The following is a 14,007-nucleotide window of genomic DNA, read 5'->3' on the forward strand; positions in this document are numbered from 1 at the left end:
AATTCGAGTTAACCTGCTGCACAGCCTTGCTTTCCTAACTAGTCATGTCCCAAGGAAACACAGCCCTGTGCAGGACTTGCTTGGCTCTGTTTCCCCCAATCTGTTAACTGCTTCCATGGCTCCCCTTGTTTGGGGAAGGGACATAGCTTAGAGGCAGAGCATCTACTTTGCATGCAGAAACTCACAAGTTAAATCCCTGGCACCTGCAGGTAACGTGGGGAGAAACTTTCCCGAAATCTTGAAGAGCTATGGCAGACGCTACTGAGCTCGATGGACCAATGGTCTCAGCCTCTCTAAGGCACTTTCCTGTGCTCACCCCGCCTCCTACCCAGCAACTTAGCATGGAGCAGGAGGAAGGCAGAATTGTGTCCCCAGGGCCCTCTATGGGAATCATGCACACAGCATGGTTTTACTGCTGAGGAATGGAACGGGCCATCATTATGTATATATGTATTTATGTATGCATTTATGTATTTATTGAATTTCCATGCTACCTTTCATCTGAGGATCAGAGAGTGGCTTATAGTATAAACACACAAAAATACGCAGCAGAATAAGAAACAAAACAATAACCTCCAGACTTTAAAGATGCTCTTTTAAGATGCCAATACAGTCATACCTCGGTTTAAGTACGCCTCGGTTTGAGTACTGTACTTTCAGTTTAAGTACTCCGCGGACCTGTCTGGAATGGATTAATCTACTTTCCATTACTTTCAATGGGAAAGTTCGCTTCAGGTTAAGTACGCTTCAGGTTAAGTATGGACTTCTGGAACCAATTACACTAATACCTCGGGTTAAGTACGCTTCAGGTTGAGTACTCTGCGGACCTGTCTGGAACAGATTAATCCACTTTCCATTACTTTCAAAGGGAAAGTTTGCTTCAGGTTAAGTACGCTTCAGGTTAAGTACAGACTTCCGGAACCAATTGTGTTTGTAAACCGAGGTACCACTGTAATAAAATAAGAATACGATCTTCAGTGATCTCAGAGGTCTAAGCCCTCTACTGGGCTTGCCAATTACAACTTCCTCTGCAAACGTACCTGAGCACTCCACACTGGCATCCTGGCTGTGGTTGCAGCTGTGCTCTCCCCAGAGAATTTGGGGGCAGTCGTTCAGGGAAGCTTCTTCCCCAGTGCAGTTGACTCCCTCCAGCCAGATGGGACCAGATCCTTGTCCAAACCATGCTCCACTTAATGCTTTGGAGGCATTTCCACAGCCCAGTTCCCTGCACACAATGTGAGCATCCTGCAAATCCCAACCAGCATCACACACAGTCCCCCACTGGCGGTTGTGCAGCACCTCGATCCTCCCAGAGCAGCGACTTGGGCCATTCACTAGGCGGAGCTCTGATGGGACAAAAAATAACTAAACGTGAAAACTCCGATGAGACAAAAAGAGTTGATCATAGTAACAAATATGTGGCATTGGATCTTGCTTGTTAAAGAGAAGGGTTAAGAATTGGGGGTCCTGGGCCTGCTATTGTCACCAACCAACGCTCTTCCTATGCAATGAGAGGGGCTCAAACCTAAGGCCCACTCTGCATCTTGGAAGCCTCAGGTTCTGATTCTACAAGTTTCATTCATTCATTTATACTTTATTTAATATTATTTGAAAACCCTTAAACAGAAAAAGAATATACGTTGAAATTATCAATAAAAGTCACCATTAAACAGAGATTAAATAAAGTATGTAATGTTATCATGGATATTAAAACACATGTCAGCATTACATCTTTAAATAGGCTTGTTTAAACAGATTTTTTTTAACAAAATATTTTTTATTTGATTTTGCAAATATAAATTTATAACAAAACCAAATACAAATCCATATAAAGAGATTTCTCTGTTATCTCGAGACTTCCTCCCATCTCCTCCATGGATCCTATTATAAACATTTTCTACTGCATATCATTTCATAATCTATATTTTAAATGATCCATATCCATAGTATTTGTTACAGCACAAGTGAGGTTAAAATCCTGCTAATGTTTTCATCTGCTTATAGTAGTCTTCTAAATAAATTACAAATTTTCCCCATTCTTTTTTAAAGGTTTTGTCCTCTTGGTTCCTGAGCTTTCCAGTCAGTTTTGTCATTTCGGCATAAGTCCATCAGTTTAATTTGCCATTTCTCTCCTCTTTCCATCAAAAGAAAATTTTTAATGAAGTGCCACTTCTTGGGTTCAACCCACCTACTCTGCTATGTTTGCTTATCAATAGATGGAGAGTACAAAGTGGGAAGAAAGAGAGAAATGTTGAATTTTGAGGCACCAGATATCAGGGCTCTCCCTTTCTGGACTCTGCTCAAAGAATTCTGGGCACTGTAGTTTGGTAAGGGTTGGTGATAAGTGTAACTCTGTGAAGGGTAAACTACAGTGCCCAGAATTCTTTGAGGGCAAGAATGTGCACTGGATTCACTTTAAAGGCATAGGAGCATGCAACTCCAGACATGATGCCATGGCTATGAAGGACATCAAATGTCATTTGGATTTAGAATTCCTCTAGGGAATGTTACTCACACCTAGTGCTTATCTAGAAAGCTAGAACGGCATTGGTACACTTGTTTTGCTTCTAGAGAAAGCTGTATCTACAACAAAAATGACACAGAATGAAAATTATACTGTGAACTGCACCTCTTCCATACTCCTCCCAGCTCAACTATCAGCATCAGAACTCTTCAGCAACCTTCTCTTGGCAAAATAGACTTACTAGTTGAACTTGCAGCCAGTTTCCAAGGCCACACTATGCCTATTACCTGAGCACACAACATGGGCAACTTCTCCATGGCTGCAATCATGTGTTCTCCACTGTAAGTCACAGTCCTTGAAGGCAGCTTCTGTCCCCTGACAACTGACACCAGACAACCAGGTGGGACCATTTCCTCTTCCAAAGTGAGCTCCTCCTGCAGTCAGCAAGGCTTCACCACATCCAAGCTCTCTACATACAACTTGGGCACTGGTCAGATTCCATCCATCATCACACACAGCCAGCCACTGCCAGTTGTGGAGCACCTCAACTCTTCCAGAGCAGCTGTTTGTACCGTTCACCAATCTGATCTCTGTTGAGAATGGAAACAGCTTCAGCTGAAACTGAGTCTACTGATAGATAAAATTAATAAGATGCAAGTTCACCTGCTCCCCTCCACAGTAAGGATAACAACGATGGAGAAGAGGACGGAATGTTGCATAAAATCCACACAAATCATGGTTTGAACCTATTTAATGTGGTGCATATGAAGCGAAGGAAAGACTGTGTGAAAGAGGAGAGGGGGAAAAAATGTAGACAGAGCATCTTTCCTGTTTCCATTGATATGATTATCAGCAGCAGAGCTGAAGGAAATGTGCTGATGACAAAACAGACATGCTGATTCAGCTTGTAACCAGTTTCTAACCCAACTGTATGGCTCCTATTAATTAATTTATATATTAAATTTGCATACCACCCTTCATCTGTAGATCTCAGAGCAGTTCACAACGTAACAATACAAGATAAAAACCACGATAAGGACTATTTCCTAATTGTAATTTTTACCTGAGCATACAACGCCAGCATCTTCTTCGTGCTTGCAGTCATGTTCTCCCCAAGGCTGTAGGGGGCAGTGGTGGAGGGTAGCTTCTGTCCCCTCGCATCTGACCTCATCCAGCCAGATGGGGTCATTGCCTCTGCCAAAGTGAGCTGCTTCTTTGACCGACAAGGCTTCCCCACATCCAAGTTGCCTGCACACGACTTGGGCGCTGCTCAGATTCCAACCATCATCACACACAGTCCCCCACTCCGAGCCGTGGAACACCTCAACTCTTCCAGAGCAAGGGCTTGTACCATTCACGAATCTGATATCTGCAGGGTTTAAAATGGTTAAAGTCCATTTTGTGCCTCCATCTCCCAGTTCCTCATTTTTTGTAGCTTCCATGGGAAATGTTAAGGGTTCTAGGTTAGAGCATGGATAGGGAATATCAGGCTCAGGGACCAAATGCAGCCCTCCGAACCTCTTCAGTCGTCCTTTGCACCTTCTTGGAGTTTCTCTTTTCCTGAACTGGCAAGTGGTGGAGGGATAATGCTCATCTGACCCCCTTTCTTGGACCCTCCAAAACACTTATCCTCTTTCCATTCTGCCAACCTAGCAGAACCTCTCTCTTGCCTTTGCAGCATGGCTTACTGGCTGGAGGCTGCAGCTGCTCTCTTGCAAAGCAGAGAGCCTGTCCATCAAGAGGCAGCTACAAACACAGCATGCAATTTGAGCTGGACTCTGTGGGTATCAAGGTATGGAAAATACGAGAAAGTGAGATGCCATAGAATAGGGAGGAGAAAAGCTGTGATGAAGCAAGGGGGGGTAAATGGAGAAGGAACATGGGGTGGTGGGAGGAGAGGGAAAACAGAAGACAGAAAGTGGGTGGTGGGAGTGGGTGGTGGTGGGAGCACAGTGGTGGCTGCACAGCAGCGGAGGAGGCACCTGACAAGCACAGGGTGCTATCTGTGGAGGTCAGATCTGCCATCACCATTAGTCAGCTGATCATAGAATCATAGAGTTGGAAGAGACCACGAGGGCCATCCAGTCCAACCCCCTGCCAAGCAGGAAACCCCATCAAAGCATTCCTGACAGATGGCTGTCAAGCCTCTGCTTAAAACCTCAAAAGAAGGAGACTCCACCACACTACTTGGCAGCAAATTCCACTGTCAAACAGCTCTGTCAGGAAGTTCTTCCTAATGTTTAGGTGGAATCTTCTTTCTTGTAGTTTGAATCCATTGCTCCGTGTCCGCTTCTCTGGAGCAGCAGAAAACAACCTTTCTCCCTCCTCTATATGGCATCCTTTAATATATTTGAACATGGGTTTCCTATCACCCCTTAACCTTTTCTTCTCCAGGTGAAACATGCCCAGCTCCCTAAGCCGTTCCTCATAAGGCATCATTTCCAGGCCTTTGACCATTTTGGTTGCCCTCTTCTGGACACATTCCAGCTTGTCAGTATCCTTCTTGAACTGTGGTGCCCAGAACTGGACACAGTCCTCCAGGTGAGGTCTGACCAGAGCAGAATACAGTGGTACTATTACTTCCCTTGATCTAGATGCAGCCCAGAATTGACCTATTGATGCAGCCCAGAATTGTATTGGCTTTTTTAGCTGCTACATCACACTGTTGACTCATGTCAAGTTTGTGGTCTACCAAGACTCCTAGATCCTTTTCACATGTACTGCTCTCAAGCCAGGTGTCACCCATCCTGTATTTGTGCCTTTCACCCCCCCCCCAAGTGTAGTACTTTACATTTCTCCCTGTTAAAATTCCTCTTGTATAATCTGTTAAGGTCATTTTGAAGTGTGATACTGTCCTCTGGGGTATTAGCCACCCCTCCCAATTTGGTGTCATCTGCAAACTTGATCAGGATGCCCTCAAGCCCATCATCCAAGTCGTTTATAAAGATGATGACCATTACTTTAAAATTTAAAGGGGACCTCCCCCCCAAAAAAATGCTGGATTGGAGATATTTCTTTTCCCCTTTCTTCTTTTTCACACATACTCACATTCCTAAAACACCCCGAGCCATTTCCCCCAATAATACATCAGTGGAAAGATGCTCTATCTGGATGTCATATCCCTTGGGAGGGAGTGTCCTCTCTATTTGCAGAGCAACCTGCTGAAAAAACACCATCTTTGAGGAAACATGACTTCCAGATATTATGAGGGAATATGGTCCTGGACCAATGTGCCAATGCAACTAACCACAATGGCAAAGCATTTCCAAGAAAACATTGAGGAAAAATATGCTTTTAATATCCTGAATTTCAAAATTGAAGTCTTCCTCAAAACGTTTAAATAGATTTCTGCTGGCCTAATTGGCAGAACAAACCTGCCTACTTTCATGGCAAAAGAATGGGGCTATGGATAAACGGCATGCATTCTGCTGCACACAATCATCACCACTGGAAATGTGCCCTTATTCCTTTTCGCTGATGCAAAATCTGGTCAAATTAAGATAATGTTGCTGATTATAAGTGAGAATGTATAATGGATGAGCATGAAAGGAGCTGATTTCTGAGATGCTGCTGAAATATTGATATGTCTGGAATGTTAGGCTAGCAAGTTATTCAATCCTTGGCAACTGGATGAAATTAGTCAAGTTTCAGGTTAGTCACCACTTTTGAAACAAAAAAAGAAAGGTGAGAATGTAGGGAAAGAGCAGAACAGGAGCCCAGAGGAAGAATTGTTCTTAAATAGTGCACTTGCTGTATTGGCAAATACTAGTAAAGAAAGATTTGGCAGTTACAGCCCATTTAAAGTTGTGCCTGGTTCTACAACATAAAATCTAGAAAGTGGTGTACAAAAAAGGGACTAATATCCCTCCCTTCCAATGAAAAACAAGCGGTCCTGATGTTTATACTTGCTGAAAAAGCATTTGATAATGTTTCATGGGATTTTTATGAAAAAAGTTCTTGAAGAGATGAACTTTGGGCAAGATTTAGAAAAAGGATTTAAGCTATATATTCTGATCAAAAAGCCAAATTAATTGTGAACCAGGTAGTAACAGAGCGATGTAAAATGCAGAAAGAAACAAGTCAGGGATGTCCCCATCACCTCTTTTATTTATTTTGGTTTTGGAAGTCCTGGTGAGAAATATCAGGGCAGATAAAAACATTAAAGGAATTATGGTAGGAAAAAGGAATATAAGCTTAAAGCATATGCAAATGACCTTGTAATTATGGTGGAAGTTCCTAAAAATTCTCTTTTGAGGGTATTAGAGAAAATACAGGAATTTGGGCAAGTGGCAGGATTTAAGCTTAATAAAAATAAAACAAAATTATTAGTAAAAAAATTAGCAAGAGATGTTAAAATAGAATTACAACAAAATGTAGAAATAGAGATCCATTAAAAAATCACATATTTGGGGGTCTGGTTAACAACCAAAAATATAAATATTTTAAAAGACAATTATGATAAATTTGGAATGAAAGAAAAAGGAATCTAGAAATATGGAGAAGAATGAATTAATCGTTATTAGGGAGGATAGCAGTAATTAAGATGAACGTATTGCCAAAAATGTTGTTTTTATTTCAGTCAGTCCTGGTAATAAGTAACACAGTATGCTTTAAGAAATGGCAAAAAGATATTTCTAAATTTGTCTGGAAAGGGAAGAAACATAGAATAAAATACAAGTTACTTACAGATATTAAAAATAGAGGAGGCTTCTCCCTTCCAGACTTTAAAATATATTATGAAGCTGCCTGTGTTCCCTGGATCCAGGACTGGATCAAATTATATAATACAGATGTATTAGAATTGGAGGGATATGACAACAAATTCGGATGGCATGCCTACTTATGGTATGATAAAGGGAAAATACATAAAGGATTCTATAACCATATAATCAGAAGATCACTTCTAAAAGTATGGGAGAGGTATAAAGATTTATTAGAACAAAATACCCCATGGGGGCTGTCACCAATAGAAACAACATCAATAACGAAAATAGACAAGAAGAAAAAAAATGGCTTACATACAGGGATCTCTTAACGGAAACAGAAGGGAAATTTGAAAGATTGAAAGGGAAAGTTGAAAGATTTTAAGGATATTAGAGAGCATGTAAATGATTGGCTACAATATTTCCAAATATTGAGGCTTTTTAAAGAGAATAAATGAGGCTTTTTAAAGAGAATAAAAAGAAAGGTTTTAGTTATACTTTGTCCAGATTTCAGAGAGAAATGATAGATGATAATACAGTACCAAAATTCTGAAGAAGACATACAGTCTGCTGTTAGAGTGGGAAACTAAAGATGAAGAAATCAAGTCTGTAATGATTAAGTGGGCACAAAATATAGGGCATAATATACAAATGTAAGAGTGGGAAAATAATGGAAAACTGATTTAAAATTTACAGATTGTGTAATTTTGAAAGAGAATTATATGAAAATGATGTATCGATGTACATGACACCAATTAAGTTTCAATATATGTTGGAAGTGCAAGGAGAAAGAAGGGACGTTTTACCACATGTGGTGGAATTGTTAAATAATTAAAAGTTATTGGGAAGAGATTTATAATGAGATGAAAAAGATGTTTAAAATAACATTTAATAAAAAACCAGAAGCTTTCTTATTAGGCATTATAGGCCAAGAAATACCAAAAGAATTTAAGGACTTATTTATGTATGCAACAACGGCGGCCGGGATCCTTTTAGCCCAAAGACGGTAGGACGACAAGATGCCAACGAAAGAACAACTTAAATTTAATATGCAGAGATGGTGAAACTCACAGCAAGATTAAGAGATAAAGGCAACAGAGGTTTTTTTTTTAAGTTTGGAATGTGTTTATATTATATATGCAGAAGCATTGTAAAGAATTAGATTCATTAGCAGGGTTGGAGTAAACACTTATAATTAACAAAATAGAATATGAAAAAGGAAGGATGATGATTTGAAAACAAACAAGTATAATATGGGATTTTAATGGTTTGGCATAAATTTGGGGGGAAATAGAACATTTTAGGTAAAGGAGAATGATATTAAGATATACTAAAATATGCAGAATGAGAAAATATTATAAGGAACCAGAAGAGGCGGTTGAGGGAAGTCCTTGGTTGGGGGGAGGGGGGAAAGGGGATGTACGTTTATTTCTTTTTGTGACTTATGTGGATGAATTATGCTTTTTAAAATGGTAAACACTTAAAAAAAAACTTTTTTAAAAAAATCCCTCCCTTCCACTTCCCATGATTTTCCGCAAAAAACCTTAAGGGAACCCTGCTGTTGAGAAAAAGGCTGATTCATTTTGTAGCCAGTTTCTCTCAACCTAGAATTACCTGAGCACACAACACTGGCACCTTCTCCTTGACTGCATTTACGTCTTTCCCAGTGTAGGCGACCTTTCTTAAATTTGTATTTCATTCCCTGACACCTGGCTGCAGCCAAGGAGGTGGAACCGCATCCTCTTCCAAAGGGAGCTCCTCTTGGGACAAACAAGGCTTCCCCACAGCCATATTCCCTGCACACAACATGGGCGCCGTTTAGATCCCAGCCATCATCACACACCGCCAGCCATCGCTGGTTGTGGAGCACCTCCACTCTCCCAGAGCAGTGGTTTCCACCGTTCACTAACCTGATCCCTGCGGAGATTGAAAAAGGCTTTTTAACTTTTCAGTTCTGGTTTTGGTTTTCCTCAACAATACAATCAATGAATAAAAACAATAAAAAGAAGAAGAAGAATCAGCAATGCATCATAGCAATCTGTAGTGCCATATTGTACTGTTGTGGGAAATACAGTCAGAACAAAACTGAAATGGAGAAAAGGGGATTGATTGGTGGAGGAGGGAGGGAGCAAAAGGGTTTGAATAGGCTCCAGCAGAGCCCATTCAGAATAAACGTATTTATTTATTTATTTATTTATTCATTCATTCATTCATTCATTTGCTAGGTTAGGCTCCAGAGGCTATTCATAGCTGCAGTCCTACTATTGATTGGCACAGGAGTTTTGATCTGGAGGTACTGACCTGCTGCAGCAGGTTTAATTAAATACATCAAGGGGTACCTACTGGATGGTCTTGTTGGTTATCTATGGCAGGCATCCCCAAACCTTGGCCCTCCAGATGTTTTGGACTACAATTCCCATCTTCCCCGACCACTGGTCCTGTTAGCTAGGGATCATGGGAGTTGTAGGCCCCAGTCCTGCCACTCACCACCTGGCCCAGGGCCATAGCTGCCAAGTTATCCCTTTTTTTAAGGGATTTTCCCTTATGCTGAATAGGCTTCCTCGCGAGAAAAGGGAAAACTTGGCAGCTATGCCCAGGGCGGGGCCAAGGCCTATAAGAACTGCTGCTGCTGCTGCCACCAGCCAGGAGGACTCCCCTGCTCAGCGCCTGAAGGCCCCAGTCCTGCCACTCACCACCTGGCCCAGGGCGGGGCCAAGCAAGGCCTATAAGAACTGCTGTTGCTGGGCAGAGAGGGCTCTGTTTTGTTTTGCTTTTTAAAAAAATTCGTGTTATTTTTTATTTATGTCATTTTATTAAGGCTGTATTCTTAGTTTTAGATTTTGATTTATGTGGAAATTGTTTTCCTTTCGGTTTTGTATTTTTTGATGTGGTTTATGTATTGTTTGTGACTTTTGTAATTGTGCTATTGCTGTATTGTTTGGATATTCGATTGGGAGCCGCCCAGAGTGGCTGGGGAGACTCAGCCAGATGGGCGGGGTACAAATAAAAAATTATTATTATTATTATTATTATTATTATTATTATTATTATTATGTAGGCCAAAACATCTGGAGGGCCGCCGTTTGGGGATGCCTGATCTATGGCCTTGCCTGTTTATTTAAGATAGGTAAATATCCTACCTAGGACGAGTTGCATTTCCATGACCATTCATTCATTCATTCATTTCATAAAATTTATAGTGTACAAAACGTCATAGTGGTTTACAAAGAGATAAAACTATAAAATCAGGAAAAAATTGCAACACATCAAAAACCCACAAAACCTAAGAGACTCAAACAGATTAAAATTCACACCAGCAATGGATTCCAATAGGCAGGGAGGCACTGCCACACTCAACAATTGAGTACTTACAGATGCAGAATGGGTATTATGTGGCACCTGTAGTAGTGCCAATTCCACCAACTGAAGTGGTCGAGAGGGCACATGTGAGGCAATACCATCTCACCATTTACATGCCCACCCAATCACGGCACTCTCTGGGAGAAGGTCTCCTGCAGACAGCATCTGATCAGGAGGTCCATAAGAACTCAGCCTTCAGCCTGGTGGAACCCACCCTTTGCAACTTCCTCCTGTGCCATATCAGACAGGCGCCATCTCTATTGCCTTTTTGGTATTGGATTTGAAATTTTGTAATATACTTATTTGCTTTATTAATTGAATATATTATAATTGTTTATACATAAACATTTTCATTGTTTTGATTGCTATAATGATTTGAGACATTTCATAGGAAGTGAGTTTTAAATGGAATTTAAAAAAAACGAGGAAATTAATATTACCTGAGCATTCATAATGACCATAACCCGTGCACATCATTCTAGGGACATATCTTCCTTGGCAGTAGTTGAGAGAAGCTTCTGTTCCCTCACAGGTGAAATTTTTTTCTGGCACAAATCTTGGTATAAGAAAACCAGATACTGCTCCGTGTAGCAGGAAGGGTCCACAGCCAATTTGCCTGCACATGACTTGGACAGTGTTCCGATCCAAATCATCGACACATAGGGTGATCCAATCCCGGTTGTAGAACAGCTGAAATCTCCCAGAGCAAATATTTGGACCACCCACCAATCTGATCTCTGTTGGGTGTAGAATGTTTAAAGACAGATTTATATCTCCACCTCTCACATTGCTCATCCTCCCTTTTTATTGCCCCTAGTTATCAGAGCTTATCGAAACAGAATCTATTGAAGTGTTTTGTTCGTTGGAAGTCATGCCTGAAACTGGGCACTTCTTTGACAATGATAGATATTTGTTTGTTGCTTCTCACTAGGGGGGCATCGTTTTCATTTTAAAAATATCCTTGTACTAAGCTAAATATTCATTTTGATACCCACCCACCCCAATTTCCAGAATTTTGGAGGGAAGGGCAGTAATTTCCTCCTTGCTATGGTTATCATCATCATTTGGATATATTCCAAATTTCAGCACAGCAGAGGAATTTCTACCCCCCCTTTTGTTTCCTCACTAGTTTTTACCATTGTAGCAGCAAGTGTGGCGAGACTCCCAGGGCACCCCAGAGTCCCTGGAAGGGCACTCCTTCCCCTTGCACACCCTCCCCCAGAAGAGCTGTGGGCAGAAATAGCCACTGAATATGTAAAAGGTCCATAGTACTGTAATTAGGTTTTCTGGAGATTTCTAGTTATTTCAAATTCAGCCATTGCATTAAACTGGTATGGTGTCCCTTCAACTCCCCAGCCCCCACCCCAACTAAAAGTGAATTGTTGTTGTTGTTGTTGTTTAGTCGTTTAGTCGTGTCCGACTCTTCGTGACCCCATGGACCATAGCACGCCAGGCACTCCTGTCTTGCACTGCCTCCCGCAGTTTGGTCAAACTCATGTTCGTAGCTTCGAGAACACTGTCCAACCATCTCGTCCTCTGTCGTCCCCTTCTCCTAGTGCCCTCCATCTTTCCCAACATCAGGGTCTTTTCCAAGGATTCTTCTCTTCTCATGAGGTGGCCAAAGTATTGGAGCCTCAGCTTCACGATCTGTCCTTCCAGGGAGCACTCAGGGCTGATTTCCTTAAGAATGGATAGGTTTGATCTTCTAGCAGTCCATGGGACTCTCAAGAGTCTCCTCCAGCACCATAATTCAAAAGCATCAATTCTTCGGCGATCAGCCTTCTTTATGGTCCAACTCTCACTTCCATACATCACTACTGGGAAAACCATAGCTTTAACTATACGGACCTTTGTCGGCAAAGTGATGTCTCTGCTTTTTAAGATGCTGTCTAGGTTTGTCATTGCTTTTCTCCCAAGAAGCAGGCGTCTTTTAATTTCGTGACTGCTGTCACCATCTGCAGTGATCAAGGAGCCCAAGAAAGTAAAATCTCTCACTGCCTCCATTTCTTCCCCTTCTATTTGCCAGGAGGTGATGGGACCAGTGGCCATGATCTTGGTTTTTTTGATGTTGAGCTTCAGACCATATTTTGCGCTCTCCTCTTTCACCCTCATTAAAAGGTTCTTTAATTCCTCCTCGCTTTCTGCCATCAAGGTTGTGTCATCTGCATATCTGAGGTTGTTGATATTTCTTCCGGCAATCTTAATTCCGGCTTGGGATTCATCTAGTCCAGCCTTTCGCATGATGAATTCTGCATATAAGTTAAATAAGCAGGGAGACAATATACAACCTTGTCGTACTCCTTTCCCAATTTTGAACCAATCAGTTGTTCCATATCCAGTTCTAACTGTAGCTTCTTGTCCCACATAGAGATTTCTCAGGAGACAGATGAGGTGATCAGGCACTCCCATTTCTTTAAGAACTTGCCATAGTTTGCTGTGGTCGACACAGTCGAAGGCTTTTGCATAGTCAATGAAGCAGAAGTAGACGTTTTTCTGGAACTCTCTAGCTTTCTCCATAATCCAGCGCATGTTTGCTATTTGGTCTCTGGTTCCTCTGCCCTTTCGAAATCCAGCTTGCACTTCTGGGAGTTCTCGGTCCACATACTGCCTAAGCCTGCCTTGTAGAATTTTAAGCATAACCTTGCTAGCGTGTGAAATGAGCGCAATTGTGCGGTAGTTGGAGCATTCTTTGGCACTGCCCTTCTTTGGAATTGGGATGTAGACTGATCTTCTCCAATCCTCTGGCCATTGCTGAGTTTTCCAAACTTGCTGGCATATTGGGTGTAGCACCTTAACAGCATCATCTTTTAAAATTTTAAATAGTTCAGCTGGAATATCATCACTTCCACTTAAAAGTGAATAGAAAGGACAAAAATGATGCAGGAGGCAGAACAAAGCCTAGAAAAAACACTGCGGGAACCTATATAATGTGGTGGTGAATTGTGTTCTAGATGAGACCCAGAAAAGAGTATGCAACAAAAAGAGGAAGGTTCACCCTCTGCCCCTTCCCAGGATGATAAGAGCTCAAGAGAAGCCAGCTTTGGCATAACAGCCATGATTCAAATTTCAGCCAGTGTCTAAGCCTACAGTATTTCTGTTACCTGAGCACACAACAGCAGCACCTTCTCCATGGCTGCAGTCTTTTGCTTGCCAGTTGTTTGGGGTGCACTCCTTGAACGTGGCTTCTGTTCCCTGACAATGGACACCAGTTAACCAGGCAGGACCATGTCCTCTTCCAAAATGAGCTCCTCTTGGGACTGACAAGGGAGGGCTGCAGCCAATTTCTCGGCAGACAACTTTGGCGCTGTTCAGGTCCCATCCCTCATCACACATGGTCAACCACTGCTGGTTGTGGAACACCTCAACTCTTCCGGAGCAGGGACTTGTTCCATTCACCAATCTGATTATTTGGGGGTCTGTAAAGATTAAAGGAAATTTTGTTTCTTCACCCTCCAGTTCATCAGTCTTCCTAGCTTCCAT

At 41.8% G+C, this 14,007-nt stretch overlaps 2 protein-coding genes across 2 annotated transcripts in view; both read right to left on the reverse strand.

Moving 5' to 3' along the window:
• TNNT1 (troponin T1, slow skeletal type) overlaps positions 1-14,007 on the reverse strand; it is a 119,563-nt gene that overhangs the window by 81,447 nt on the left and 24,109 nt on the right. The gene's annotated exons all lie outside the window — the stretch shown is intronic.
• Positions 1-14,007, reverse strand: part of LOC118095496 (deleted in malignant brain tumors 1 protein-like) — a 49,785-nt gene that overhangs the window by 2,393 nt on the left and 33,385 nt on the right. Inside the window, exons 9-13 of the mRNA XM_060281244.1 lie at positions 13,629-13,943; positions 13,523-13,525; positions 3,528-3,833; positions 2,752-3,054; positions 1,041-1,346 (exon numbers count right to left, since the gene is read on the reverse strand). Of these exons, the coding sequence (XP_060137227.1) occupies positions 1,041-1,346; positions 2,752-3,054; positions 3,528-3,833; positions 13,523-13,525; positions 13,629-13,943 (1,233 nt within the window). The remainder of the gene's footprint in view (positions 1-1,040; positions 1,347-2,751; positions 3,055-3,527; positions 3,834-13,522; positions 13,526-13,628; positions 13,944-14,007) is intronic.

Source organism: Zootoca vivipara, chromosome 13 (genome assembly GCF_963506605.1).
Source record: "Zootoca vivipara chromosome 13, rZooViv1.1, whole genome shotgun sequence".
Lineage (NCBI taxonomy): Eukaryota > Metazoa > Chordata > Lepidosauria > Squamata > Lacertidae > Zootoca > Zootoca vivipara.